This window comes from Euprymna scolopes, chromosome 9, assembly GCF_053919585.1.
Source record: "Euprymna scolopes isolate OS-2025 chromosome 9, ASM5391958v1, whole genome shotgun sequence".
Taxonomy (NCBI): domain Eukaryota; kingdom Metazoa; phylum Mollusca; class Cephalopoda; order Sepiida; family Sepiolidae; genus Euprymna; species Euprymna scolopes.
This window is the reverse complement of record NC_136490.1, coordinates 33,424,918-33,437,653: the sequence shown is the minus strand read 5'-3', so window position 1 is coordinate 33,437,653 and position 12,736 is coordinate 33,424,918. Positions and strand designations below refer to the sequence as shown.

General features: G+C 34.5%; 1 protein-coding gene across 4 annotated transcripts in view; it reads right to left on the bottom strand.

The window, feature by feature from the left end:
* LOC145284486 (UTP--glucose-1-phosphate uridylyltransferase-like) overlaps nt 1-12,736 on the bottom strand; it is a 302,604-nt gene that overhangs the window by 90,229 nt on the left and 199,639 nt on the right. The window contains exon 2 of one of the 4 annotated variants that reach the window (XM_080133352.1): nt 11,465-11,504. The exons of the other annotated variants lie outside the window; for them this stretch is intronic. Within the exon in view, the coding sequence (XP_079989478.1) occupies nt 11,465-11,473 (9 nt within the window). The 5' untranslated portion in view covers nt 11,474-11,504. The remainder of the gene's footprint in view (nt 1-11,464; nt 11,505-12,736) is intronic. 4 annotated transcript variants of the gene reach the window in all.

Below are 12,736 nucleotides of genomic sequence, written 5' to 3'. Positions count from 1 at the left end.
AACAGTTTGTGGATTACACACGTGTAAGAATAATTGAAACAAGTGAAGCATGCATGGTTCCTGCGAGTGCACAGTGAACGATGTATATTAAAAAAAAAAAAAATGACTAAGTTCAGCATTTGCCCCCCCCCCCCCTGATTTAGCTCCAAAAGTCCCCAGGGTACGTCAAATCCTGGTGAAAAAGAAACGGTACAGTTTTAGGCCTCAAACATGTAAATTTGAGTTCTGCACCATGCAAAAAGAAATGACTAAGTCCATCATTTACCCCACCCTCCATTTAACCCCCAAAGTTCTCCGGGCCTTAACATTAAAATTTGAGTTCAGCACCATGAAATACTAAATAGACATACACAGAAAAGTTTGGACAAATATGGTAAAATAGTTCAAAATAATGTTTTATTAGCCCTAAAGGAGCCCCTGGGGCACACCCAAGAGTTATTGTGAAGTATAGACAAAATTATATAGGAATCAGTTACAACTTAGAGTTTTATAAAAATCCAAGGTATCAATTAAAAAAAAAAAAAAAAAAGTACAAAAGTGTCAATTTTAGCTATTTTAACCGGAAAGGCATCCGGGGAGGGGGGGGGGCCGGAGTCTACCCGGAAAATCCGTTACTTTTTACTCATGTTTAATGTCTGTGAAAAATTTTTAATTCCAAGGCATAGTTATTGAGAAAAGTGCGGACGGACACGAATGAATTTGCAGGTTCACCCTCCTTTTATCGGGCTGGGGGGGGGGGGGGGGTCCAGTAAAAAAAAAAAGCTTTCTATTTTTAATGTTTGCTTAAATGAAAAACGCGACTTAAACCACAACCACCGAGATATAAAAGGCCTGTTAACTGGAAAATACCTGCTGGCAATGTTGGTAAGATTTGTCAAACTATCACTGTCGGATACTATACGAAGGCATTTTTAAAAAGATTTAAAACATGTTAAAGAAAATAAAAGGAACCCAATTCGATTAATAATGAAACCACTCTATTCAATATAAAATATATGTAAAAGGAAACATTAAAACATTTCTTGGCCTTCGGAACAAGATCAGTGCAGTCTGTTTTGATGCAACACTTCACTTTTTCTGTCCTTGGTCGGTGGAGGAGAAATCTTTCATGACAGATTTTTGTTCCTATTCAGAGTGCTCCTTATTGAGACGCTGGATTTCCCCCACAAGATTATATGTTGAAATATTTAAATAACTTACTTTAAATACAGAAATTATAATTAAATAATTTGTTTACTGTTCTTTTATGTCCATTTTCCCCTGTTTTTCATCAAAATGTGTAGCGTATTTTCAGTTACATGGTTAGGAATCCTATATTCCGCTATAGTCTTCATCATATCAGTGCAGAATACATGAATACGGAAATGAAGTTCAAATAACTACTAGAAGACAATCACACCAAAATGAACATTGGTAAAAAACTAAGAAAATATAAACATCTACGATAATATATTACAATATAATATTAGAAACACTCAATATGTCAGCCTGTCACGGTAGCATTGAGTTTAACAGTATTTTGTATAGTTTTTAAAGTTTGAACTTATTTTTCCAAACTTAACGTATTCAACAGCGAGCTCGCCGCCATTTGCCTTTTTCAAAAATCGATAAACACTGATTTTTGAACCGAATAAACATTTCACGTTAAATAAAAACACTAAAAACTTATCTAGTTAGAAAGTAATTTATCTTGCCTTTGATAACATGTTACATATTTGATTTGACAACTTTTTCGAATCTGTATTCGAAAACAACCCGTTTTTTTCATTAAATTGAAAGGTGGAAGTGCAGAATAGTTAGAAAGTCCCCCCCTGTTAAAAATAGCTTTCTAAATAATATTTCAGCACGCTGCAAACAATATTTATAAGATAAAATAAAATTTTTATTTAATGTACTCTTTATTTTTAGTTCATATCAAAACTAATTAAAACTGATTAGTTAATGAATTTTTAATTTGTGTTCGTATATCTCGGGAGAGAAAAATTTCCTACTTCAGTCATGTAAATAAATTTACAGTTAAAGTGTTATAAGACAAAAACTTGAAGTTCTAAATATTTCAAACAAATATATTACGCCCGGTGCCAAAATATTGAAAATTCATCGATCGTATTAAAAAATTTAAAAAAAAAAAAAACTATCGTGAAAAATGCTAACTTTAAAATATTTGGAAATACTCAGTGAAGAGTTTTATTTATTAAAAGAACGGACTGAAAATGCATAAAAATGGTTTCCCAGTAACAAAAAAAAAATATTCGACTTTCTCCGATAGAAATAAAAATTCAAAAACGAGTTCACTATATTTTATTAGATATAATTATCCCAATGCGCAATTATAATTATCCAAATAGAATTTTTCTTCCTCTTTAGAACATACATGGACGTTCGGTAAGAGACATTTTTTATGCCTGTTAGCTTGACCACGTGGTTGAACACCGGAAACTTTCTATACCAACAAGTTGATCAGGAAATGACGTCACGCTGTCATGTTCACTGGACTACTCTCTCGGTAGCCGTGCTCAAACATTGTATGCACACATCCATATTTAAGGTTTTTGTAATTACATAAAGTAAAAAAAAAGTACATTTAAAATTAACTGCAACTCAACACTCCTTTTAATTAACGACTTGTAAGGTTTCATGTCCGCTGAAAACATGTATCACAATCAAATTAGTTTTGGATATCAAGACATTTAGATTAATGAATTACAGTAGCCGACACTATTCTTGAATGGGGGTATTTTGTAACATGCGCATTAGTACTTGTTCAGTTGGAGAAAAAAACCCAAACAGGCCACCAGTGGGAACAACGGATTACATTGGATAATAAAGGTCTTAATAACTAGAATACTACTTGTCTGCTCCAAATTTAGATGATATTCGTTTTAAGCATACCCCCCCCCAAAATATGTAAGTCGCCAACTTAACTGAAAGTCGAGTTATAGTTAAGTAAAGAAAAAAAACCTTTGAACATTTGAACACTAGGTACAATGTAATTATCAAACGTTGATGTATTTTCTTCCATTTACTCTAACCTATACTATTAAAAAGACAATAGTCACAACGAATGGAAATCAACGCTTAAATATTTCTCTTGACTCCAAGTTCATGTTTAAAGCACACGCAAAGAAATACAAATCAGATCTTTCGACCGACACTTGTCAGGAATCGTCAGCAAAGTGTTTAATTCAGCTTTGATGGGAACATGTATCGTCAAACTGATGGGATAGCAATGGGTGAAATATTTAGATTTTAGGAGCAATTGCTGTTTAATCGGTTTTCTAAAATCATTACGCTATTTCCGTTATGTAGATGCTACATGTTACTCTTGTACGGAAGTTGTTACATTTAAGTTTACTAGTATTTCACCCTGCATCGATGTCTATGGAAGGTGAGGTTAACGGCTCATTACCTCACTTAAATATTCTCGTTGAAAGATTGGCAATGCCTTTTGTCATCAGCGTATGCAGGAAACCTACATTTACAGATCAGCACACTAATTGGGATTCGTTCTCCCGTAAAATAAAAACCGATAAACAATTTCTACAGCTGTTTCCCGTTGCTTCTTTGCAACCAAGATTCAAACTGCGTCTGGGATGAGGAGCGCTTTGCCCTCCACTCAATACAATTGAAGTTTATTACTTTAATGATCAGTGCTAGGCTGGTTTCGTAGGGCATACCATTCAGCGCTTGGAGGTTAGAATTTTTCAACATATCTCCCGTTCGACACACGAAAATGGCCAACACCGAAGCGTTTATAAGCTCATAAGTCGGCCATTGATCATTTATTGCAGGGACGTCTGCACTAGGACACAAAGTTTATTTTGAGAAGGCTCGAAGACAAATTCTCGAGGCGGTTGCTATTATATTTGCATCAAGGGCTCTGTGCAAACATAACTTCGAACTTCTGGGTGAACGCTGAGAAGTTCTTTCCTCTTCCACGCATATATATATATATATATATATATATATATATATATATATATATATATATATATATATTATACCGTCTATAGAAACACTCTTGTAATGATTTAAGCAGATACTCCCGAGGTTGAAAACACGCATGGATGCGTTTTCCAAGATAAAAGCATTGATTAAATTTTAAATAAAATATGTATGAAATACATATGAAAGCCACATTACAGCGCAATATTTGGAACATTAACAAATATTTACTTGCTTAAAATTAATATTTCGTCGCTATACACCATCTTCAGAATTTTATACATTTTTTCCTCGCCATGATGGTAAATTAAAAAAAAAAAGTATAGAGTCGGATTTTTTATTTTAACACCATGGCGAGGAAAAATAAAATTCTGATGATGGCGTATAGTGCCGAAAAATTAATTTTAAACAAGTAAATGTTTATTTTTATAGTGTGTTGTAATTTGGCTTTCAAACGTATTTCATATATTTCTGACTCCATAATTGTCTTTTAATCACGCCTTTTAATCGAATTTTCTCCTCGTTGACGATTACTGTGGAAAGTGCCGACCGAAAAATCTCCGGATTTCTTTTTCAACACCCCTTTCTAAAAATGGATTTTAAACATTAATTTTGAGTAAAGGAGAGAAATATTTTCTAAGCGTTTTTTTCGTGACTTCAGTAATGTACGCAGGTTAAGATTATATAGAAAAATATGCCACAGCGATTGATAACGGCATTGCGCCCACTATTATTCGAATGTATCTGTGTGTGTGTGTGTGTGTGTGTGTGTGTGTGTGTGTGTGTGTCAGTCACAAGCAATACATTTAGAATCTTGATTAGTCACATTGAAAAGCCGTAAAACGAAACCGGCCACCAGTGGATGGCATATATAAATTGGAATAAAAATGAAAGACGGTTAGTAAGACCTTTCTAAACAAAATAGACCGCCCATTATTTTAGGGCTTGTTTAGAATTGAAAACAAGCGCAATAATCTCTAAATGGAAGTGGGGAGAAGATGAAATAGGTGGAATTTACGAGAGGATAAGGTATTTACGAGGTAAGGCCCAATCAGAAATGCCAAGATAAAACTTTGAAAAGTAGCAATCTTGGAGTAACTATACCGAAAACATGAAGAGGTAAGCTTTAACGTTCAATTCCAGCTATTATGTTTTTTTAACAGAACAGAAACGATCACAGTGCAAACATTTTACTTTCCAATATTATAATGAATAGATACCCAGAGAATTTCAATCCCAATTATTGACAGAATCCGAAAACAGCCCTAGAAATAGTTGAAGCAATTTACAGTTTAAAAAAGTAAAATTGCAGACACTTGGAAACTCAAAATCATAAACAGCATTGGCCATTTCCGGGACTAAGAATTCCGTGCTAGTGCACTTACTGATCCGCGCTTTTTTTTTTTTTTAAATCGTATTTCTATCTTTAAAGTTTTATGCTTTTTTATTTAATTGTAAGGTTAAAGTATAGAATAGGTACAAACATCCTCCCCATGTCAAGAATGGCTTTTTAAATAAAGTTATTTCAGCACGGATCAGTAAGTGCACTAGTACTAAGAATTCTTTGGACTGATTTTGTAATTATTGGAGTCCTCTGGATACTCATTCGTCACAACTTTTCTTTAGAAAGAAAATATGTATTGATCAACATGGTATGGCTCTTGATCTGCCATTGGTTTCCAAATCTTTCTTGGAAATTCTGTTTAGTTTTAGGCATGCAAAGGAAGAAAGAAAAACTTTGCATCTGTGGTAGTTAGGCGAGTTCTTGCTGAAATGTCTAACGAGGAGAAACCAGAGTGAATTTTAGTCGATCACCTATGGGAATAACGACAGAGTAAAGAATGACTAGCAGCGTTTCTGTGAGGATGGGGCTGTAAGACCAGATTGTGAAATCTGGTGAGCTCAGAGTAGCACCTTCCTAAATGTGGCAGAAGGATTCCTTTTATACGATGTATCTTACTTATAGACAGAAGATGGCATCAGGAGTCAAGTATTTTATGAGATGGTAGAAAGTAAGCAATTTTTAAGCAACTTAAAAAATTTCAGATCCGTTTCAGTCACCTAAATTCAGAGTGAAATGGGTTTCGGCATTACTCCCAAATAATTTATTTTGACGTAAACTACGTTTTAGTAAAGAAAAGTAAAATTAAAAACACTTGATGTTCATACACATCACATGCTGAAATCAACTTTTGAAAAAAAAGTCACCATCTTTAGAAACAAGTTTGGAAAGAGGCTTAAGGATTTGGGAATGCTTGTTTTATTTTCCCTAATATACCTTTAGATTTCATATAGACTAGTTTTTCTAGCTATAGGAAAGGCACAAAGTGTCATATATATATATATATATATATATATATATATATATATATATATATATACACACACACGTTAATGCAGAGAGTGATCCGTGCTATTTTTTTTAAATCGTATTTCAACGTTTAAAGTTTTATGATGCTTTTTTATTCAATTGTAAGGTTAAAGTACAGAATAGGTAAAAAAACACCCTCCCCATGTTAAGAATGGCTTTTTAAATAACGTTATTTTAGCACGGATCACTCTCTGCATGAGTACCTATATATATATATAGGTATTTTTTTTTACATAGGAATCACCATTTATCAAGGCTCAGAGGCCACTCGAGAGTAAAGGTTAATGGGTATACATTAATGGGAATTTTGTAAATTGAATTACTTATGGGGTCGGTTCAAGAACTTTTTACGTTGGACTTAAAGACAAAGTGTAGTCAGCTGGAAAGTATGCAAACTGAAGAGTTCTAAGATGAATAGATTAAATTTAATCAAAACTGAACAATTACCCCCCCAAAAAAATTAAAAAAAATAAAAAAAGATAAAAATAAAAATAAAATTTATGACGGATTATTTTGTTCATTGAATGTAACCAACCAGTATACATTTTAGAGAGTAAGAGACCAAAATCTAAAAGAGCAGAGCCTCAGTTAAATATATTTAAAAGGTGCTATGCTCGGAGTATTGCATGTGTGATAAACTCAGGTGTAATTACCTAGATCTGTATTAATAGAGTGAAAGATTAATAATTGTGTGATTATAAAGTTTTCATAGGGAAAACAATCAAATATGTACGATCGTTTCGGAAACGATATCCCTTTATTCTGTCAATATTTCCAAATAAACCTATCGAGAAACAAAGTAAAGTATTTCTGGATATCGTCTCGTCAGCATAAAGAAGGGGGGGATGTAATGATATAATGTCTATGGGATATTAAACTATTGTATACTGAGGTTTAATTCGTTAAATGGTAAAAGGAAAAATAGTTACATTTTTCCTTTTATAGTTGGATAGGATTTTTATAAGGGAGAAATTAGGTTATAAAACTGGTTATATAGAATTTTGATGTGCTAAAATAAATTTAAACAAAAATAAGGAATTATATTTACAAAAAAACTTAAATAAGTACCTTTGTGAGAGAGTGGCACCATACATTTTTTTTTTAACCCCTAAGGAGACTGCTCTGTGCGCAAAGCTTCCTTAATAAAGATTTTAAAATCTAAATGAGATCATTGGTATTTGTAACCATTTCTTGACAATCTAATTGCTGGGTAAGTGGTGGGGGGTGGTATTTATTTGCTTCCCCACTGAGCAAACTAGGCACAAGGCCGTTTTTTAATGTGGAGAGAGAGGGAGGGGGGAGGGAAAAGGGGGACCAGCTCCCGAGAGGTGGGAAATGGGAGCTGGATAGTAACTGTGGTCTGTAGGGTGATCCCTACATTGACCAAGTTCAGATATGTGGGATTAACCCCACATATGGTCTTTGCTAGTCATAGCTAGTCTTTGCTTGCAGCATCTGCCGGAACAGATGGTATTTATTTGCTCCCCCACCGAGCAAATTAGGCACAAGGCCGATTTTTAATGTGAGGAGTGAAGGGAGGGGGAAGGGAAAAAGGGGACCAGCTCCCGAGAGGTGGGAAATGGGAGCTGGTTAAATGTCAGGCATGTGTGGTTGCCCCCACATCTGGTCCTTGCTAGTCATAGCTAGTCCTAGCTAGTCATAGCTTGCAGTATCTGCCGGAACAGATACTACACTTTGATCTTGTCGCCCGTGCCGCCGAAGCGGGGGTGGGGGGGGGTAATTGCTTTTAAATACATGCTTATGTCGGTTATTTTAATTCTAAGGTAGATAATTTTAAATTATAATCTAAAAGAGACATTTGTTTGTCGGTGGTTTAAGTATCGAATCTTGTGATTTCTAGTAAATGTTTGTCTTTTTTTTCCTTTTTTTTAATAATTAAATTATGTAAGTTTATGATTATTGTCTATTAATATAATATAAGTTTTAGTTACTGACTCATTTTTTTAGGAGGCAACTTATTTTTAATGTTTATTTGTTTTATTAAGTTGGTTCAAAACGATTAAATTTTGACCATCTCCTATGTATGCATCTGGATAATACTTCGTTTAGGTTTAAACAAGTTGACTGAGGGTCGTTGAATTTCAGTATAGCCTGAGTTCATTGTTCATTGTTTATGATGGAACTTCCATTAAAATTTTTCAGAAAACGAAAATTTTATATTTTTTTTAGTTTATTTTCAGTAATTTAACTTACTTTGAGCTTAGAACTCGCCATAAATTACCACTGTCTCACAAGGTAATAGTCTATTAGGTATGTGTGTGCAATATGGTGATGTATGGAAGTGAAACCTGATTAGTGAGGGTTGAGAACATACGTTGCATGGAGAGAAATGATATGAGAATGATAGGATGCATGTGTAATGTAAGTCTAAAGGTAGGCTTAAAAGATTAAATTTGGACAAGATAGAGAGATGTATACATGTAACATAGTGTGGACGTTTATATGCAAATACCGAGCCGTGAGCGAAATGATGTCACAATAAGAAAAAGAAGACGATCATGTTAGAGATGTGGATGACGTTTGAGAGCATGTTAAAAAAACGATCATGTGGGTGATGACACAGTCGTAACCATGAGTCATGCGTCGCTGGGAGCATGAGGAAATAAAAGACGCTGTTACAACAACAACAACAACAACAACAACAACAACAACAAAGCGAGTTGAAGTTCTTTTCTTTTCTTTGTTTACTTTTGCGACTGAGGCCACAACGTGTTGGATAACGTCACAGGCAGAACAGACTATGACTGCATAATCCCTATAGCTACATACCTCGAAAACGAAGCTGTTAAGCCTGATATAGTAATATGGAACGTGAGGGAGAAAGTAGCAACCCTAGTTTAAGTAAGTGTCTCTAATTATGCTGGCCTTTACAGCGGTGAAAGGAAGGAGATAACAAAGTACCAAGGTCTTACGTATGAAAAGAAACAGGAATCTTGAGAAGATCTCCAGTGATTCTAGGAGCAAGCGGACTCATGAAAAAGAATTTCCAAAACTATCTGGCGAATATACAAGTTCAAGAGAAATACACACAATTGCACTCAAGAATATTAAACAAAATCACTCGGTTGGAGTGACTGAAATAGTGGGTGAATTTCTGGCATCTAGTAAGATGTCCCATCCCCAGCAAAAACCAAACAATAAGAACATTAAACAAGGAGGGAAACAGAAAACTTCATTGGTTTGTTCATATTGAAAGAATCAATAAGGGCTGTTATAAAACCGCTAAGATAGTAAGGGAAGGTAACAGAAACAGTGGGAAGATGTGATAACGATGGATTTGAGGGGAAGAGGAATGAATAAAGACCTGTCCAGAGGATAGGTTAGAATTGGAAGTAAATTTCTAAAACAGATGGTAAGCTGAATATGATGTTTAAAACAACTTTTTTTTTTTTAAAGGAGATTTCAATTTGCTTTGAAAATTTTACATGAACATATTCAGAAAGTGACTGTCAAATATTTATATATTTGACAGTCACACGTGTCGGAAATATTTTGTTCTCTTTGCACGTGACAATCATTGTCCATGTCTATCGTCGTATTGATAAATATGACACGTGTTAGAATGAAGAGTACAAGGAAACAATTGGTTAACATATAACATCCAGCGATTCTTTACAGTTTGTACAGTTAGTCTAACTAGCAGAACCCGTGGAAATTCTACGGAATGGGAAATACATTTAATCAACAAATATGTTTTGATAAAGCTAATATTTTTCTGGATGGTGCCAAAAACTTTTTGGCAAAAAGTGAATAACACGTGTGTGTGTGTGTGTTTGTTCATGAATGAAATATCAAGATGCCAAGTCTTTGAACGATATGCGATTGGCATATGTGTAGTTGTTACAGGGTTGTGCACTAACGAGGTTGGACTATATCTAATTACTGAAAGCGTAACGTACGGACTAACTAAGGTAGGAACAAGAACAATATTCTATAGATAAGCAATCGAGAGTAACCTCCTCTATGTTTTGATTCTCTCCCATTTTGGAGAATTCTTTAGTTAAATATGGCACTAGGGTCAGAAAGTGGGATTGAAAAAGTTCGTGCTTCAGGGGAGGAGCTCTCTGACTCTGCAAAAGATGCCTGTGCAGCTCTTTCGACATCTATCTGCCACTAGGAAAAAACACACAAAAAAATTTGTTGTTTTTTGCCTAGGTCTAACAGTTATTTTGATCCTGTCAGAAAAGTAAGCCCAACAAAGAATATCTGCAAGGTTAGAAAATCATGCAAAAAAAAGAAAAAAAAAGAAAAAAGAGACGTCCTCATTTCTGAATTCACAACCACATAGGAGGTACAAGAATATCAAATCACACAATCATAGCATCATGTACAACTGGAATCAAATATCTTCTCGGAGAATAATGCTGGTCCCAACGATATCTAGAAGGTAAATAACTAAAAATGGGCAGGGACAGCAATGGTCAATTCTCAATCGTCGTCCCGAATATAAAAATGGATCTCATAATCTCGCCCGCCACCAACGCCACAATAAAGCTGTTGTATATTTTTATAAACGAAGGTGTTGCCGTTCTTTTGAGTACAGTGTAATACAGCTTTGTTATAGACAAGCTATTAATAAATGAAATGTCTTTGTCTTTCATGGCTTTTAGCCACTTTTAACTTTGGGGAACCTTGTAATTCTCACTTCCTTAATTTGTTCTTAAATCTTCATATTCCATGAGCGATGTTTCTGACAAAGAGGGAAAAATTGCTGTTTTCTGGGTCAGAATCTATTCCACCTCTAACACTTATCATTGGAAAGTTTTTGACGTTGAAGTAGGAATTTATTTTCTAGCTGTTTACATCAAGTGGTTTAATGCCTTGTCTGTAGGGATTTCTACAAACAAAATGCTATTTTTGGGGTTAATATTGAGTGTTTTGTCTTCATGATATTTAAGCTGTCTATTTTCTTTTTTCATATTCAAAAATTGCCATATTTTCACATTTCTTCTTCATTAGTAATACCTATCGAACCAAGTTATTTTGATAGAAATTTTTATGTTTTAAATTATTAATATCCTCACATATGATACATTCTATTTTGTATATGAATAGTTTATTTATTTGTTTTCGGGCATACATTTCGTAAATAAATAGACTGTGATTGATAAATTCTACTTAACATACATGGGACATTGCAGATACTACCACTTGAGGTCAGGTGGACCTGAAAGTAATGGAAAAGATATTTCAATTATTAATAGTTTGTTGATTATAAATCCATGCAGGACAAAGACATTTCATTTATTAATAGTTTGTCTGCAACAAAGTTTTATTATGCTGTACTCAAAAGAATGACAACACTTTAATCTATAAAAATATACGACAACTTTATTGTGGCTTTTGTGACGAGCGATGATGAATTCGATCAGGGGAGATGATGATGGGTTTTGATCAGAGAAACACGCACACTTTTGAATTCAGTCATTGGCTCGGCCTCAGCTCACCAAAACACAAAACTAACTTCAACTCAATTCAAGCCTTTGTTATGTAATCAGCTATAACCTGTTGACTGAACCTCTATAACAATAAATATTAAGGCGTCAAAATTTGACCTCTGCGGTCTCTACCAAATTACTCAGCCAATTTTTGCTCTAAACAATTAAAATCTTACATAAAGTGTATTTAGACATAGGGCAAGCTTTTTAATCGATTTTTGACCGAAAATTTAGCTGCCAGGGGGGGGGGGTCAAGATTTTTGGAGCAAAATCTCCTAGGCGACGTTGTTTAAACAATCCAAATGTGTTTTGCTATATTTGTAGGGAATATACGTTGCAATCTAATAGAAAACTGATCAGTGAATTTGCTTACTTCAAAATGATGCTGGGTGATGAAAGTAAGACATCGTACTAGAGTTACTTCTAACAGGGAATACAATGCTATCAAGATCCGCAACCTAAGAAACAAATTTGAAACGGCTCCCCCAAATCCAACAACAGTGCAATCTTGTTAAAAAATACTCTCTTTCTACTGTGAAGAACAGATTAAAGGAATTTAATTTGCGAGGATATGTTGCAAGACGCAAGCCAATGATTTCTGCAAAGAACAGAAAGCGCCGTCTGGACTTCATCAGATGCAATGAAGATCATGACTCTTTATATTGGTCAAAAGTGCTTTTTAGCAACAAAAGCAAGTTTAATAGGCTAGGGAGTGATAGTAGGCAGGAAGTAGAAGGAAAGACAAAGAATTTAATCCTATGTGCTCAGTTTCAACGCTGCAAGGTGGTGGAGGTTCAGTTTTGATGTGGGGCATTATTAGTACCAATGGTCCAGGGCCTATAGTTTACTTGCAGTACATTAATATGTTGACTGAGCATTTTCTGTCCTACTTTGGTCGGAATTTGGATGATAATCCAATCTTTAAGCAGGATAATCCTCCCATTCACACAGCTGACAATGT